The sequence below is a fragment of the Ranitomeya variabilis genome, chromosome 2 (assembly GCF_051348905.1).
Source record: "Ranitomeya variabilis isolate aRanVar5 chromosome 2, aRanVar5.hap1, whole genome shotgun sequence".
NCBI lineage: Eukaryota > Metazoa > Chordata > Amphibia > Anura > Dendrobatidae > Ranitomeya > Ranitomeya variabilis.
Genome location: NC_135233.1, coordinates 852,344,018 through 852,363,130, shown reverse-complemented (window position 1 = coordinate 852,363,130; position 19,113 = coordinate 852,344,018). Strand labels below are relative to the sequence as shown.

The 19,113-nt window shown below is 42.8% G+C and overlaps 1 protein-coding gene across 13 annotated transcripts in view; it reads left to right on the top strand.

Annotated features, from left to right (window-relative positions):
- LOC143808019 (uncharacterized) overlaps window positions 1-19,113 on the top strand; it is a 428,145-nt gene that overhangs the window by 270,968 nt on the left and 138,064 nt on the right. For 10 of the 13 annotated variants that reach the window (XM_077290233.1, XM_077290228.1, XM_077290231.1 and 7 more), the window contains one exon: window positions 3,710-3,829. The exons of the other annotated variants lie outside the window; for them this stretch is intronic. In XM_077290233.1, the coding sequence (XP_077146348.1) occupies window positions 3,710-3,829 (120 nt within the window). The remainder of the gene's footprint in view (window positions 1-3,709; window positions 3,830-19,113) is intronic. 13 annotated transcript variants of the gene reach the window in all.

The window sequence follows — 19,113 nt, the reverse complement described above, 5'->3', positions numbered from 1 at the left end:
TACAAAAATGTCAACATTTGCAAGTGAGAGAGGGAAATTTTTTAGATTTTTTATGTTCATCATAAAGCACCTCAAAAATTTGTAAAGCTTTCTGTTCCTCAGGCCTTGGAAATTGTTGTCAATTCTCATCAATGTGAAACCATTTGTTGAAGATTAATGAGCGGGCAAAAATATTGAGATCCGTTATAGCTGTAAATTGATCAAAATGTGTTGAGGGTGAGAAAGATAAACCTCTAGATAAAAAGGGATAATTCAGAAAATACTTGTTCTGAAAGATTAATCATCTTGGGAGTGTTACTGATGTTTCTAACCTGTTGTGGTTTCCGCTTATTATCAAAGGGTTTCCTCTTCTACCAAAGTTTAGTAAATGAGTGATAAATAGTGTTGAGCATTCCGATACCGCAAGTATCGGGTATCGGCCGATATTTGCGGTATCGGAATTCCGATACCGAGTTCCGATATTTTTGCGATATCGGGAATCGGGATCGGGATGCATATTCATGTGTAAAATAAAGAATAAAAATAAAAAATAGGGATATACTCACCCTCGGACGAGCCCTGGTTGTAACCGCTGCAACCGGCAGCCTCCGTTCCTAAGAATGAGCGAGTGAAAGACCTGCGATGACGTCGCGGTCTTGGGATTGGTCGCGTAACCGCTCACGTGACCGCTCACGTGACCGCGACGTCATCGAAGGTCCTTCACTCGCTCATTCTTAGGAACGGAGGCTGCCGGTTGCAGCGGTTACAACCAGGGCCCGTCCGAGGGTGAGTATATCCCTATTTGTTATTTTTATTCTTTATTTTACACATGAATATGGATCCCAGGGCTTGAAGGAGAGTTTCCTCTCCTTCAGACCCTGGGAACCATCCAGGATCACTTCCGATATTTGTGTCCCATTGACTTGTATTGGTATCGGGAATCGGTATCGGCGATATCCTATATTTTTCGGATATCGGCCGATACAATCCGATACCGATACTTTCAAATATCAGAAGGTATCGCTCAACACTAGTGATGAACTGTTAGTTTTTTCTTAACTAACTTAGGCTACTTTCACACTAGCGTTAACTGCATTACATCGCAAATGCGTCGTTTTGCCGAAAAAACGCATCCTGCAAAAGTGCTTGCAGGATGCGTTTTTTCTGCATTGACTAACATTAGCGACGCATTTGCGACGCAATGACACACGTCGCAACCGTCCTGGGACGGTTGCGCCGTGCTGTTGCGGACCGTCGGGAGCAAAAAACGTTACATGTAACGTTTTTTGCTCCCGACGGTCCGCTTTTTCCGACCGCGCATGCGCGGCCGGAACTCCACCCCCACCTCCCCGCACTTCCCCGCACCTCACAATGGGGCAGCGGATGCGCAGGAAAAATGCATCCGCTGCCCCCCGTTGTGCGGCGGGGACAACGCTAGCGTCGAGGACCTCGGCCCGACGCACGGCGATGGGCCGAGCCCGATGCTAGTGTGAAAGAAGCCTTAATGTGTGGAGATTCCAGCAGCCAATCAGGGCATTGAGTCATTAGCTGCTGAAGTCACATGTCCCTCTCCATATATAGAGAGGCTGCTGCTGCAATTAGCCAGACAGTTAGCTAGGTGGTTTATTCTCAGCCAGTTCAGATAGCCAGGATCCTGTGTCAAATCAAACTACCAGCATATAAATTTGGAGTGATAATTCTGTGGTGCAGCCATAAAGTTGCCACTTCAGCACATAAATCCATAGTGCTGATGATTCTGTGTTACAGCAACCAGTCGCCACTTCAGCATATAAGTCTATAGCGCTGCTGATTATTTTTTTGAAATGAGGAGACTCAAAGTTGGGTCTCCATCTAGTGGGTTGTCTGTAGTGGAAGAGGTGTCAGAGCCCCATTATACTACTTCTACTCTGGTAAAATTGATGCCACTTTAGTGGTGCATGCCAATAATTTTTTGAAATGTGAAGACTCCAACTTGGGTCCCCATCTGGTGGGTTGTCTGTAGTGGAAGGGGTGTCAGAGCACCTTTATACTATTTCTACTCTGGGGAAATTTATATTACTTTAGTGGTGTCTGACCCTAATTTTTGGAAATGTTTGGAGTCCAAAGCTGTATATCCTGGCCCAGACCGTATCTCATGCATGGCCCATGCCTCACTGCATCACCATTATAAAAATTTCTGCTCTACTGAGGGTCAGTTGAGGCCACTTTTCCTGGTGGCTGACTCTAATTTTTGGGAATGTAGCAACTACAAGTTGGGTCTCCTTCGTGTGTGTTGCCTATAGCGTTAGGGCTTACAGACTGGCAGACCTGCAACTACCTGTGTTACTATCCATAAATGTTTCTAACAATAGTAGTCTACGAAACTGATATTTGTGCCACCTGAGTGCAGCTAAGCAGAAAAGCAGTTTGAGCTGTTGCATGTGGTATCACGGTTTCCTGCACAGCAGGCCTATACCGGTCCTTCTCCCACCTCTTAATTTCAACTTAATTACAAAGTTGTAAATGCTGGCCCAGATCCTAGCTCATGCATGACCCATGCCTGACTGCTCCGTCATTATAAAATTTCTTTTGTGGGTCAATTAATGCCACTTTCCCTGGTGTCTGCCCCTAATTTTTGGAAATATTTGGACTCCAAATTGGGTCTCTTTCATGTGTATTGCCTGAATTTGGCAGGGCTTCTAGAGCAGAAGGCCTACCCCTGTTACTCATCCACCTGTTACTGATCAATGTTTAAGATAGACATGCTGGTCCAAGCCCTGTCCCATGTATCCATGCTGCACAATTATGGTTTTTGAACTCTGGATCAATTGATGACAATTTTCCTTGCGTCTGCTCATAATTGGATCTGTTTTGGCAGCTTCCCCCCCCCCCCCCTTGATGGTGTTGTCTCCGCACTTAGTTTTGTCTCAGTTTTGAATTAAATGAGGTTTGGATAAGTTTGCCACACTGTTAGGCAAACACCGGGAAGTTCACCGAGCCACACTGAACATTAAAAGGTTCACTCAAATCTACTGGAGACATCCGAACCCTTTAGCCTTACTTTACAACTACAGCCAATCAATGGCCTCAGTCATCTCATATGATGTATCACTAAAGCCAGTGATTGGCTGCAGTGTTCACATGCAGCATAAATGCTATGACATCTGAAACCACTGTAAACATGTAAACACTTTGCTTGAACACAACATAAGTATACATATCAGTCCATTATTTTGTCATTATTGCTGTCTGTGTCTAGCCTTTTATGTTACTTAGACAGCTCCATTAATGCATTGTGTATATGTACTGTATATCTTGCTTTACTCTGACTGAATGGGCAAAAGTTTATTTACTGTTATAAACCTGAACACTGGCTTCCATTGATGGGCTCAGAGATTTAATTTTTTAAGGCTATAATTGAGAATATGCACTTTACATTATTTACTGTGAGGATTTGGGCTATGTACAAAGTAGGTTTCTGCAGACAGGCATTGCACTAGAGAATACATCACCGATAGATCTGTGAGCAGTGCTCAAGTCTGCCATTGTGGTGGCTGGGGGAGGATGCTGCATGTCACACTCACTTTGTCCTGGATGTACTTAGGAAGTCAGGCATCTAACGTCCCTTTAGTCTTTCATACTTCTATTATTCAGTAGCTGATCAGTGTATTTAGATTAGTGAATATTCCTTAAAACACCTATCTGTAATTTTATATCCTCTGTTAACTGTAACATATTTGATATTACTCAGGTGATGGAATCGAATGTGATGATATCAATGAATGTGAGACCGACGATATCTGCTCCCCTAATGCAACCTGCACTAACACCATAGGAAATTACACCTGTACTTGTAAGGATGGATTCTCCGGTAAGCAAATGAGTTATTCACAAATTATTGGTATGATAGTGGAATTAATAAGTGTATCTGAATTTCAGTGTGAGAACCTGCAAATAATCATATAATAAATAGATGCCTCCTGCAGTCCGATAGTAAGCGTACATTGATTCTTGAGAATATAGCGATCTAGAACGAGTTCCTCTACATAACCAAACGTATTACTAATAGCTTTGAGGTGATGGGGAATTTGATGCCTACTATTAACTGTTTTTATGTAATTTGCAGTTCTATTTTAATCGTAATGTACATAAACATTGAGAAAATTCTTGCCTGCAGTACTAATCACTGGCCACAGGAGCCCACTGTCTCCCCTATAAAGCCTCTATAATTCTGACTTAAATTAAGTTGTGTAGGATTTTTATTCAGAGACAATTCTGTGAGACACAGTTCTGTGAGAAGACAGAAACAGCTATTCTTTTGGCATAGACTTCTGTTTAGTTAAATGTACTCTGTTAGGCTGTTTTGAACTGCAATTTGGACAGTGCAAGCAATTGGGAGGAAGTGACTGAGAGGAAGGGGTTGGATCGGTGGCCATCTTGAGAGGGTTAGGTGAAAGCTGTATAGAGGAGGACTTGTAACGTGTCCACAGAGTCAGGTGTTAAAAACTCAGACAAGCAGATACAGACACTTGAATGCATCAGTGCCCATCAGACTCAGCTTGCTGAACCACTAGTGACTTACAGAGACTACAGCACTAAAGGGGAATCTACCAAAGTATACAGAGGTGTTCTGCAAAGCGACCCACTGCTCTCATGTGGTCCTTAACTCCCTTCGCCCCGAAGCCTGTTTTCACCTTGCTGACCAAGCCAATTTTTACAATTCTGACCACTGTCACTTTGAGGTCATAACTCTGGAATTCTTCAATGGATCACAGTGATTCTGAGACTGTTTTCTCATGACATATTGTAATTTATGATAGTGGTAAAAATTATTTGATAAGACTTGCATCGATTTGTTAAAAAGAAAGGAAATTTGGTGAAAATTTTGAACATTTTGCAATTTTCAAAGTTTTAGTTTTTATGCCCTTAAATCGGAGAGTCATATCACACAATATAGTTAATAAATAACATTCACCACATATCTACTTTATATCAGCTCAATTTTGGAAACATAGTTTTTTTGTTAAGAAGTTATAAGGGTTAAAGTTGACTAGCGATTTCTCATTTTTACAACAAAATTTGCAAAACCATTTTTTAGGGACTACCTCACATTTGAAGAGACTTTGAGTGGCCTATATGACAGAAAATACTCCAAAATGACAACATTCTAAAAACTGTACCCCTTAAGGTACTCAAAACCACATTCAAGAAGTTTATTTACCCTTCAGGTGCTTCACAGGAATTTTTGGAATGTGGAAGGAAAAAATAAACATTTACTTTTCTTTCACAATAATTTTCCTTCAGACCTATTTTTTTTAACTTTTGCAAGGGTAACAGGAGAAAATGGACAATACATTTTGTTGTGCAATTTCTCTTGAGCATACCGATACCCCACATGTAGGGGAAATCTACTGTTTGGGCACAAGGCAAGGCTTGGAAGGGAAGGAGCACCATTTCACTTTTTGAATGTAAAATTTGCTGGCATAATTAGTGGTCGCCAGTTAATGTTTGGAGAGCCACTGAGGTGCCTAAAGAGTGGAAATCCCCAACAAGCGACAACATTTTGGAAACTAGACCCCTTAAGAAACTTATCTAGATGAGTATTGAGCACCTTGAACCCAGAGGTGCTTCACAGAAAATTATAACGTAGAGCCGCGGAAATAAAAATCTAATTTTTCCCAAATATATCTATTTTGGCTCGATATTTTGAATTTTTATAAGGGTAAGAAGAAAAATTGCTCCATACAGTATGTTGTTCATTTTCTCCTGAGTACGCCGATACCCCATATGTGTGGGAATAATACTGCTCGGGTGCACGGCAAGGCTTGGAAGGGAAGGAGCACCATTTGACTTTTTGAAAGCAAAATTTGATGGAATAATTAGCGGATGCCATGTCACGTTTGAAGAACCCCTGATGTGCCTTAACAGTGGAAACCTCCCACAAATGAAACCATTTTGGAAACTAGACTCCATTGGGACCTTATCTGGATGTGTATTGAGCACCTTGAACCCCCAGGTGCTTCACAGAAGTTTATAACATTGAGCCGTGAAAATAAAAAAATCACATTTTTCCCACAAAAATCTTTTTTAGCCGCAAATTTTGTATTTTCACAAGGGCAAAAGGAGAAAATTGACCCCAAAGTTTGTTGTGCAACGTTTGACTTCACAGATACCCCATATGTGGTCAAAAACTACTTTTGAGACACAGTGCAAAGGGAAGTAGCGCCATATTACACTGCATATTTTGCTGCCCGTGCTTGAGGATGCCAAATTACATTGGCAGAGCCTCTGAGGTGCCAGAACAGCAGAACCTCCTTCAAGTGACCACATTTTAGAAAGTATAACCCTTTGGTAATTTGTCTACAGATGTAGTGACAATTTTTACTTCGTGACAGTTTTCCAGAAGCAAGCAGCAATGGATGTTGCTGAGTGAAAATTGCAAACTGCCGTTGTAGTGACCAGTATATTATGCCCAGCCTGTGCTTCTGGAGACACGCACCTGTAAATTAGGTGGGCTCTCAGCGCTACAGAAATGCCAAACATGTGGGCGCTAAATGTTGATTAGGCACACTGGGGCTCAGAAGGGAGGGGGCATTTGGATTTGGGAGCGGAGAATTTGCTGAATTTCTTTTGGGGGGCGAGGAGCCATTTTACTTTTCCAGAGCTTTTAGACTACCAGTAACGTGGAAGCCCCCTATATTTCCATTAACAGATAACAGACCTGAGTGGAGACTTGCTTTTTTTGTGGATTGAGTTGAAGCTTTTATTGGGAACATTTTACATAACTTTTGGGATCACATTTATCCTGCGCTCTACGCTGGCCACTTACTTTGGGGTTTCCATCTAAATCTCTGAGTGACGTGACAGTTGAAACCCCTGATGGATCCATTCACTATAATGAGGAAGCAGATTTACTCTGGACTCCGTCTGACCTCTGTTCAGCGGTGTCCTTCTTTTCAGAAGTGCACTAAACTGTGGCCAATGGCACTTTTATGCAATCCTAAAATGACGAACACCGCCGGATCACAGGTCAGACGGTGTCCACAGTGCCTCCATCTGCCTCATTATAGGGACTCTTCTGTTGGGGGTTCTGTCTGAATCACGTATTTCAGAGATTTACATGGAAACCCTGATGTAAACGCTCAGGATAAATGTGCACTGAGTTGCGATCTTTGAGAGGCAGAATGAAAAAATCAACAGCATGTAAAGAATTGGTTTTATTTATTTTTTTACACTGTTTCTTGTGCAGTATAAGTGATTAGGTGACTTTATTCTTCAGGTCGGTGCGATTACAGCGATACCAGATTTGTATAAGGTTGGTTGGTTGCTGTCAAACACTAAAATACGCTTTTTATTGCGAAAACTAGTTTTTGCATCACCACATTTTGAGAGCTATCATTTTTTTTGTATTTCGACCGACAGAGTCCTGTGAGGGCTTATGTTTTGCAGAACAAGCTGACATTTTTATTGGTACCATTTTCTGGCACATGCCATTTTTTGATCACTTTCTAGTCTGATTTTTGGGAGAAGGAATGAAGAAAAAACAGCGATTCAAGAATTGCTTTTTGTTTTTTGTTTTTATACTGTTCTGTGTGTGGAAGATTGGTAAGGCAGCCTTATTCTTCATGTCAGCACGATTACAGCAATACCTCATTTATATTTTTTATGTTTTGGTGCTTTTACACAATAAAAACTATTTTATAGAAAAAATAATTATTTTTGCATTGCTTTATTCTGAGAGCTCTAATTTTTTTATTTTTCTTCTTAACCCCTTAACGACCGCCGATACGCCTTTTAACGGCGGCCGCTAAGGGTACTTAAACCACAGCGCCGTTAATTAACGGCGCTGTGGAAAAAGTGAATAGCGCCCCCCAGAGTCGGATTTTCTCTGGGGTCTCGGTTGCCGAGGGTAGCCGAGACCCCAGAGAACATGATTCGGGGGTTTTTTACCGACCCCCGAGTTGCGATCGCCGGTAATTAACCGTTTACCGGCGGTCGCAACAAAAAAAAAAAAAACGCGATGTGCCGTTTAATTTCTCTGTCCTCCGATGTGATCGCACATCGGAGGACAGAGAAATGGGGTCCCCGATGGCCCCCGATAGCCCCCCAATACTTACCTACCTCCCCCGGTGCTCCTCGTGGGTCCCCATGGGCGCCGCCATCTTTTTTCCGGGAAAAAATGGCGGGCGCACGCGCAGTACGCCCGCCGCCCGGCACCCAGAAGATCTTTGGGGTCTCGGCTGCCGGGGGTAGCCGAGACCCCAAAGAACATGATCGGGGTCGGTTTGCACCGACCCCTGTTTTGCGATCGCCGGTAATTAACAGTTTACCGGCGACCGCAAAAAAAAAAAAAAAAAAAAAAAAAAAGCGATCTGTATTTCTCTGTCCTCTGATGTGATCACACATCAGAGGACAGAGAAATAGGGGGATTCGGGGACCCTAACATACTCACCCGGTGTCCCTGGGTCCTCTTCTGTCTTCTCCTGCCAGCCGGCTTTTTCCTTATGGCGGGCGCATGCGCAGTGCGCCCGCCATCTGCTGCCATCTGCCGGCCGGCAGGAGAAGACGAGTTGGGGCTAAAATTAGGGTTAGGGTTAGGGTTAGGGTTAGAGTTAGGGTTAGGGTTAGGGTTAGAGTTAGGGTTAGGGTTAGAGTTAGGGTTAGGGTTAGGGTTAGGGTTAGGGTTAGAGTTAGGGTTAGGGTTAGGGTTAGGGTTAGAGTTAGGGTTAGGGTTAGGGCTAGGGTTAGGGCTAGAGTTAGGGTTAGGGTTAGGGTTAGGGTTGGGGCTAAATTTAGGGTTAGGGTTAGGGCTAGGGTTAGGGTTAGGCTACTTTCACACTAGCGTTTTTTGGCTTCCGTCGCAATGCGTCGGAGAAAAAACGCATCCTGCAAAAGTGCTTGCAGGATGCGTTTTTTCTCCATTGGCTTGCATTAGCGACACATTGCGACGGATTGCCACATGTCGCATCCGTCGTGCGACGGATGCGTCGTGCTTTGGCGGACCGTCGGCACAAAAAAAGCTACATGTAACTTTTTTGTGCGACGTGTCCGCCATTTCCGACCGCGCATGCGCGGCCGGAACTCCTCCCCCGCCTCCCCTCACAATGGGGCAGCGGATGCGTTGAAAAAACAGCATCCGCTGCACCCGTTGTGCGGCGCTTACAACGCTAGCGTCGGTACGTCGGCCCGGCACACTGCGATGGGCCGAGTATGACGCTAGTGTGAAAGTAGCCTTAGGCTTCTATCACACTTGCGTCGGTACGGGGCGGTCGCAATGCGTCGGCCCGACGTACCGACGCACGTTGTGAAAATTGTGCACAACGTGGGCAGCGGATGCAGTTTTTCAATGCATCCGCTGCCCAGTCTATGTCCTGGGGAGGAGGGGGCAGAGTTACGGCCACGCATGCGCGGAAATGGCGGACGCGACGTACAAAAAAAAGGTTACATTGAACTTTTTTTGTGACGACGGGGCTAAAGTTATGGTTAGGGTTGGGGCTAAAGTTAGGGTTGGGGCTAAAGTTAGGGTTAGAGTTGGGATTAGGGTTTGGATTAGGGTTGGGATTAGGGTTACGTTTGGGATTAGGGTTAGGGGTCTGTTGGATTTAGGGTTTTGATTAGGGTTATGGTTAGGGTTGAGATTAGGGCTGTTTTGGGGTTAGGGTTGTGATTATCGTTAGGGTTGTGATTAGGATTATGGATCGGGTTAAGGATTAGGGTTAGGGGTGTGTTGGAGTTAGGGTTGGAGTTATAATTTGGGGGTTTCCACTGTTTAGGTACATCAGGGGGGTCTCCAAACACGACAGCCAATTTTGCGCTAAAAAAGTCAAATGGTGCTCCCTCCCTTCTGAGCTCTGCCGTGCGCCCAAACAGTGGTTTACCCCCACATATGGGGCATCAGCGTACTCGGGATAAATTGGACAACAACTTTTGGGGTCCAATTTCTCCTGTTACCCTTGTGAAAATAAAAACTTGGGGGCTAAAAATCTTTTTTGTGGGAAAAAAAAATATTTTTTTATTTTCACTACTCTGCATTATAAACTTCTGTGAAGCACTTGAGCATTCAAAGTTCTCACCACATATCTAGATAAGTTCCTTAGGGGGTCTAGTTTCCAAAATTTGGTCACTTGTGGGGGGTTTCTACTGTTTAGGTACATCAGGGGCTCTGCAAACGCAACATAACACCCACAGACAATTCTATCAAAGTCTGAATTCCAAAATGGCGCTCCTTCTCTTCTGAGCTCTGCCGTGCGCCCAAACAGTGGTTTACCCCCACATATTGGGTACCAGCATACTCAGGACAAATTGGACAACAACTTTTGGGGTCCAATTTCTCTTGTTACCCTTGTGAAAATAAAAATTTGGGGGCTAAAAAATCTTTTTTGTGGGAAAAAAAATATTTTTTATTTTCACTACTATGCATTATAAACTTCTGTGAAGCACTTGGGCATTCAAAGTTCTCACCACATATCTAGATAAGTTCCTTAGGGGGTCTAGTTTCCAAAATGTGGTCACTTGTGGGGGGTTTCTACTGTTTAGGTACATCAGGGGCTCTGCAAACGCAACATAACACCCACAGACAATTCTATCAAAGTCTGAATTCCAAAATGGCGCTCCTTCTCTTCCGAGCTCTGCCGTGCGCCCAAACAGTGGTTTACCCCCACATATTGGGTACCAGCATACTCAGGACAAATTGGACAACAACTTTTGGGGTCCAATTTCTCTTGTTACCCTTGTGAAAATAAAAATTTGGGGGCTAAAAAAATCTTTGTGGGAAAAAAAAATATTTTTTATTTTCACTACTATGCATTATAAACTTCTGTGAAGCACTTGGGCATTCAAAGTTCTCACCACATATCTAGATAAGTTCCTTGGGGGGTCTATTTTCCAAAATGGGGTCACTTGTTGTGGGTTTCTACTGTTTAGGTACATTAGGGGTCTGCAAACGCAACATAACGCCCGCAGACAATTCTATCAAAGTCTGCATTCCAAAATGGCGCTCCTTCCCTTCCGAGCTCTGCCGTGCGCCCAAGCAGTGGTTTACCCCCACATATGGGGTACCAGCATACTCAGGACAAATTGGACAACAAGTTTTGGGGTCCAATTTCTCTTGTTACCCTTGTGAAAATAAAAACTTGGGGGCTAAAAAATCTTTATTGTTAAAAAAAATATATTTTTTATTTTCACGACTCTGCATTATAAACTTCTGTGATGCACTTGGGCATTCAAAGTTCTCACTACACATCTAGATAAGTTCCATGGGGGGTCTAGTTTCCAAAATGGGGTCACTTTTGGGGGGTTTCTACTGTTTAGGCACATCAGGGGCTCTCCAAACGCGACATGGCGTCCGATCTCAATTCCAGTCAATTTTGCATTGAAAAGTCAAATGGCGCTCCTTTGCTTCCGAGCTCAGCCATGCACCCAAACAGTGGTTTACCCCCACATACGGGGTGTCGGCGTACTCAAGACAAATTGTACAACAACTTATGGTGTCCATTTTCTCCTGTTACCCTTGGTAAAATAAAAATTTGGAGGCAAAAAATCATTTTTGTAGAAAAAATGCGATTTTTTTATTTTCACGGCTCTACGTTATAAACTTCTGTGAAGCACCTGGGGGTTTTACAGTGCTCACCACACATCTAGATAAGTTCCTTAAGGGGTCTAGTTTCCAAAATGGTGTCATTTGTGGGGGGTCTCCACTGTTTAGGCACATCAGCGGCTCTCCAAACGTGATATGGCGTCCGATCTCAATTCCAGCCAATTCTACATTGAAAAAGTAAAACGACACTCCTTCTCTTCCAAGCTCTGCGGTGCGCCCAAACAGTGGTTTACCCCCACATATGGGGTATTGACGTACTCAGGAGAAATTGCACAACAACTTTTGTGGTCTAATTTCTCCTGTTACCCTTGTGAAAATAAAAATTTGGGGGCAAAAAGATCATTTTTGTAGAAAAAATGTGATTTTTTATTTTCACGGCTTTACGTTATAAACTTCTGTGAAGCACTTGGGGGTTCAAAGTGCTCACCGAATATCTAGATAAGTTCCTTAAGGGGTCTAGTTTCCAAAATGGTATCACTTGTGGGGGGTTTCCACTGTTTAGGCACATCAGGGGCTCTCCAAACGCGACATGGCATCCGATCTCATTTCCAGCCAATTCTGCATTGAAAAAGTCAAACAGTGCTCCTTCACTTCCAAGCTCTGCGGTGTGCCCAAACAGTGGTTTACCCCCACATATGGGGTATTGACGTACTCAGGAGAAATTGCACAACAACGTTCGTGGTCTAATTTCTCCTGTTACCCTTGTGAAAATAAGAATTTGTGGGCGTAAAAATCATTTTTGTGAAAACAAATGCGATTTTTTATTTTCACGGCTCTACGTTATAAACTTCTGTGAAGCACTTGGGGGTTCAAAGTGCTCACCACACATCTAGATAAGTTCCTTAAGGGGTCTAGTTTCCAAAATGGTATCACTTGTGGGGGGTTTCCACTGTTTAGGCACATTAGGGGCTCCCGAAACGCGACATGGCGTCTGATTTCAATTCCAGCCAGTTCTGCATTGAAACAGTCAAACGGTGCTCCTTCACTTCCAAGCTCTGCGGTGCGCCCAAACAGTGGTTTACCTCCACATATGGGGTATCGGCGTACTCAGGAAAAATTGCACAACAAAATTTGTGGTTAAATTTCTGTTTTTACACTTGTGAAAATTAAAAAAAATGGTTCTGAAGTAAAATGTTTGCAAAAAAAAGTTAAATGTTCATTTTTTTCTTCCACATTGTTTCAGTTCCTGTGAAGTACGTAAAGGGTTAATAAACTTCTTGAATGTGGTTTTGAGCAGCTTGAGGGGTGCAGTTTTTAGAATGGTGTCACACTTGGTTATTTTCTATCATATAGACCCCTCAAAATGACTTCAAATGAGATGTGGTCCCTAAAAAAAAATGGTGTTGTAAAAATGAGAAATTGCTGGTCAACTTTTAACCCTTATAACTCCCTAACAAAAAAAAAAATTGTTTCCAAAATTGTGCTAATGTAAAGTAGACATGTGGTAAATGTTATTTATTAACTATTTTTTGTGACATATCTCTCGGATTTAAGGGCATAAAAATACAAAATTGCAAAATTTTAAAAATTTTCGCCATATTTCCATTTTTTTCATAAATAATCACAAGTAATATCGAAGAAATGTTACCAGTAACTTGAAGTACAATATGTCACGAAAAAACAATCTCAGAATCAGTGGGATCCGATAAAGCGTTCCAGAGTTATAACCTCTTAAAGTGACACTGGTCAGAATTGTAAAAATTGGCTCGGTCATTAAGTACCAAATTGGCTCTGTCACTAAGGGGTTAAGGAGCTGTGTGGCACCTTGCTGACGTTTTCAGCAGTACCATTTTCATTTACATCCGTCTTTTTATCGTACCTTATTGCATTTTTTGGTTAGCAGTATGATGATAAAGCATTGTTTGTTACCTCGTTTTTTTATTTATTTTTTTATTTTGTTCATTGAAGGGGTTAACTAGTGGGACAGTTTTATAGAGCGGGTTGTTATGGCCGCAGCGATACCAAATATGTGCAATTTTATTGTTTTTTTATTTACATAAATAAATGTATTTATTGGAAAAAAATGTATTTATTTATTTTTTCTTTATTTAGGGATTTAAAAAATATATATATATATATTTTTTTACACATTCTGTTTTTTTTTTACTTTTTTACATTGTCCGAGTATGGGACCTCACTATATAACATCAGATCACTGATCTGATACTCTGCACTGTACTGCAGAGTATCAGATCAGGATCTGACAGGCAGGAACGATGCATGACAGCACTTGCTCTCAGCAGTCGCTCACAAGACCCCTTCCCTGCAGGACACCGCACTTACTAATGTTCCGATGATCACCAACACCTGTGGGCAGCATTCACTGGACATTTTACCAGAGCAATCACAGTCAGGGCACATGCACATTTAGGTAGTGTGCGTGCCACTTGAGCTGGAAGTGGTTGTTTGCATTCCACCGACCGGAAGTGGCAGCGTGGAAAAGATGCAATATGTAGCAACCACAACAGCCACAGTCAAGTTATGTGGCCAAGGAATTGTTCAGGAAAGCCTGGTATGGGCTTTTATCTTTATTCTGCATTGCAACTCACAGGCATCCTATTGTGACCACAAGGCACTCCAGTGGGTCTAATACGCTTCTGAGCACATCCTGGGGGCACATAGCGAACCCTACCTGTGACATCGGTCACTGCCTCACAATTGCAATCACTGCTACGCCTGTGACTGCAATGCACCCCCATTTCCTCAGTACACCTCCGTGAGTATTCAGGGGAGAATATACAGCAAACCCTACCTGTGACACTGGTCACTGCCTCACACTGTATATTACTGTTTACATCCTGAGTCTACTCATGTTTGTATGTTTTTAATGTTTTTAACTTTTTTGGCACCTCTTGTTCCTAATAAAGCCTTCTTCATTGATATTGCTTTGGTGTGTGCACTATTCATTTGAGCTATCTTTTCTCTTGCTGTATATTATTAACACATCAGTAACAGAATGAACACCTAAATGGCTAATAGCACAGAATAACATAGAAAAAAACATGCCAAGAAGGAGGTCACTGGGATAAATGTTACAGTAATATGATAGGATACATACTGTATATTTACAAGTCTCATAAAAGTACAACATTATTTGTAGATGGAGAGCCTGCTAGGAATGTGGGGTACTCAGTACCAGGTTGGTTCAGTTCTTAAATGTGTGGTCACGGTGGCTGTTACCCGGTCCATGGCCCTGGGCATCCAGTAAAAGGGTGTTAATGAAAATGGAAATAAAGTCTAATGTAATGTTCGTGATGCCACCTGTGGTATTCGGCCAGGGGTGGCCAACGCCACTTAAAGGGGTCATAGTTACATAGTTGAAGGAAGACTTTAAGTCCATCTAGTTCAACCCATAGCCTAACCTAACATGCCCTAACATGTTGATCCAGAGGAAGGCAAAAAAAAACCATGTGGCAAAGAGTAAGCTCCACATTGGGGAAAAAATTCCTTCCCGACTCCACATACGGCAATCAGACTAGTTCCCTGGATCAACGCCCTATCAAGGAATCTAGTGTATGTACCCTGTAACATTATACTTTTCAAGAAAGGCATCCAGTCTCCTCTTAAATTTAAGTAATGAATCACTCATTACAACATCATACGGCAGAGAGCTCCATAGTCTCACTGCTCTTACAGTAAAGAATCTGCGTCTGTTATTATGCTTAAACCTTCTTTCCTCCAGACATAGAGGATGCCCCCGTGTCCCTGTCTCAGGTCTATGATTAAAAAGATCATCAGAAAGGTCTTTGTACTGTCCCCTCATATATTTATACATTAAAATAAGATCACCCCTTAGTTTTCGTTTTTCCAAACTAAACAGCCCCAAGTGTAATAACCTATCTTGGTATTGCAGACCCCCCAGTCCTCTAATAACCTTGGTCACTCTTCTCTGCACCCGCTCTAGTTCAGCTATGTCTTTCTTATACACTGGAGACCAGAACTGTGCACAATATTCTAAGTGTGGTCGAACTAGTGACTTGTATAGAGGTAAAATTATGTTCTCCTCATGAGCATCTATGCCTCTTTTAATACATCCCATTATTTTATTTGCCTTTGTAGCAGCTGCCTGACACTGGCGACTGAATATGAGTTTGTCATCCACCCATACACCCAGGTCTTTTTCATTGACGGTTTTGCCCAGAGTTTTAGAATTAAGCACATAGTTATACATCTTATTACTTCTACCCAAGTGCATGACCTTACATTTATCCCCATTAAAGCTCACTTGCCATTTATCAGCCCAAGCTTCTAGTTTACATAAATCATCCTGTAATATAAAATTGTCCTCCCCTGTATTGATTACCCTGCAGAGTTTAGTGTCATCTGCAAATATTGAAATTCTACTCTGAATGCCCCCTACAAGGTCATTAATAAATATGTTAAAAAGAAGAGGGCCCAATACTGACCCCTGTGGTACGCCACTGCTAACCGTGACCCAGTCCGAGTATGCTCCATTAATAACCACCCTATAATATCCCTGAGCCAGCTCTTAACCCACTTACACATATTTTCCCCTATCCCCATTATTCTCATTTTATGTATCAACCTTTTGTGTGGCACCTAGTGTTGAGCGATACCGTCCGATACTTGAAAGTATCGGTATCGGAAAGTATCGGCCGATACCGGCAAAGTATCGGATCTAATCCGATACCGATACCCGATACCAATACAAGTCAATGGGACTCAAGTATCGGACGGTATTCCTGATGGTTCCCAGGGTCTGAAGGAGAGGAAACTCTCCTTCAGGCCCTGGGATCCATATTAATGTGTAAAATAAAGAATTAAAATAAAAAATATTGCTATACTCACCTCTCCGACGCAGCCTGGACCTTACCGAGGGAACCGGCAGCATTCTTTGCTTAAAATGCGCGCTTTTACTTCCTTCCGTGACGTCACGGCTTGTGATTGGTCGCGTGCCGCCCATGTGGCCGCGACGCGACCAATCACAGCAAGCCGTGACGTAATTTTCAGGTACTCAATGCCTAATTCTAGGCATTCAGGATTTTAAAATTACGTTCCGGCTTGTGATTGGTCGCGTCGCGGTCACATGGGCGACGCGACCAATCACAAGCCGTGACGTCAGGTCCTGAATGCAGAAATAGGCATCAGGACCTGAAATTACGTCACGGCTTGCTGTGATTGGTCGCGTCGCGGTCACATGGGCGGCATGCAATCAATCACAAGCCGTGACGTAATTTTAAAAATACGCGCGTCTCCTGCCTCCCGTGACGTCACGGCTTGTGATTGGTCGCGTCGCCCATGTGACCGCGACGCGACCAATCACAAGCCGGAACGTAATTTTAAAATCCTGAATGCCTAGAATTAGGCATTGAGGACCTGAAAATTACGTCACGGCTTGCTGTGATTGGTCGCGGAAGGAAGTAAAAGCGCGCATTTTAAGCAAACAACGCTGCCGGTTCCCTCGGTGAGGTCCAGGCTGCGTCTGAGAGGTGAGTATAGCAATATTTTTTATTTTAATTCTTTATTTTACACATTAATGTTGTTTCGATACCGATACCCGATACCACAAAAGTATCGGATCTCGGTATCGGAATTCCGATACCCGCAAGTATCGGCCGATACCCGATACTTGCGGTATCGGAATGCTCAACACTAGTGGCACCGTATCAAAAGCTTTTGAAAAGTCCATATACACTACATCTACTGAGTTCCCTTGGTCCAGTCCGGAACTTACCTCTTCATAGAAGCTGATCAAATTAGTCTGACATGAACGGTCCCTAGTAAACCCGTGTTGATACTGGGTCATGAGGTTATTCCTCTTCAGATACTCCAGTATAGCATCCCTTAGAATGCCCTCCAGGATTTTACCCACAGTAGAGGTTAAGCTTACTGGCCTATAATTTCCGAGTTCAGTTTTTGTCCCCTTTTTGAATATTGGCACCACATTTGCTATACGCCAGTCCTGTGGTACAGACCCTGTTATTATGGACTCTTTAAAGATTAAAAATAATGGTCTATCAATGACTGTACTTAATTCCTGCAGTACTCGAGGGTGTATCCCATCCGGGCCAAGAGATTTGTCAATTTTAGTGATTTTTAGATGCCGCCGTACTTCCTGCTGGGCTAAGCAGGTGACACTTAATGGGGAATTTTTGTTATTACTGATCATATTGTCTGCCATGGGATTTTCTTGTGTAAATACTGATGAAAAAAAGTCATTTAGCATATTGGCTTTTTCCTCATCCTCTTCCACCATTTCCCCCAAACTATTTTTAAAGGGGCCAACACTTTCATTTTTTAGTTTCTTACTATTTATGTAGTTAAAGAATATTTTGGGATTATTTTTACTCTCTCTGGCAATGAGTCTCTCTGTCTCAATTTTTGCTGCCTTGTTTCGTTTTTTCAGAATTTATTTAATTTTCTGTATTTATTTAGTGCCTCATCACTACCTACTTCCTTTAATTCTCTAAATGCTTTCTTTTTGTCATTTATTGCACCCCTTACAGCTCTATTTAGTCATATTGGTTTCCTCCTATTTCTAGTATGTTTATTCCCATACGGTATATACTGTGCACAGGTCCTATCCAGGATGCTAATAAACGTCTCCCATTTTCTTTGTGTATTTTTATGTCTCAGGATATCGTCCCAGTTAATTGCACCAAGATCATCTCTCATCCATTGGAAAGTTGCCCTCCTGAAGTTTAGTGTCCTTGTCACCCCTCTACTACACATCTTATTAAAGGATACACGAAAACTTATTATTTTGTGATCACTATTCCCCAAGTGACCCCCAACCCTTTTATTTGATATGCGGTCTGGCCTGTTGGTTAATATTAGGTCTAGCAGTGCCCCCTTTCTTGTTGGGTCCTGAACCAGTTGTGAAAGGTAATTGTCTCTCATAGTTGTCAAAAACCGATTACTAGGGTTGAGCGACTTTTACTTTTTCAGGATCGAATCGGGTTTCGCGAAACCCGACTTTGTCAAAAGTCGGGTCGGGTGAAATCGGCCGATCATTGCGAAAAGTCGGGGGCCGACTGAAACACGAAACCCAATGCAAGTCAATGGGGAATAAAAGTCGGCAGTGAGTGGAGGACAGGAAAACACCTACAGAGCCCATTTTAATGTCAATAACTTCAATTATTGTTACTTAAGCTTGACAATCTTAATTAACCTTATAATAATAGTTAGGTATTGAAAATTGGAGGTTATTTGGTTAAAGTTGTGGGGGGGAGGGCTGGCTCAATTTTTTCTTGGACCCAGGAAATGTGGAATACATCACGGCGGTGGAGCAGGGAGAGGTAAGTATTTCAACTTTGCAAGTGCTGTGATCCTGAGCAAGCAGGGGGGGCACACTCATTCGCATTGCCACTGGCACAGGGCCCTTCAAAGTACAGCGTTGTGATTGACGGCGGGGGCGCCTCCCACCGGCAGAGACACTTTTGCGTACTATGAGGGGCCCTGTGCCAGTGACGTCGCCAATGAGTATGCCCCCCCCACCTGTTGAAGGAACCTGCACTTTCATCTGCACCTTCCTCTTTGTCCCCATGTAAGCTGGTATATAGGGTTGAGCGACTTTCATTTTTTTAAGATCGAGTAGG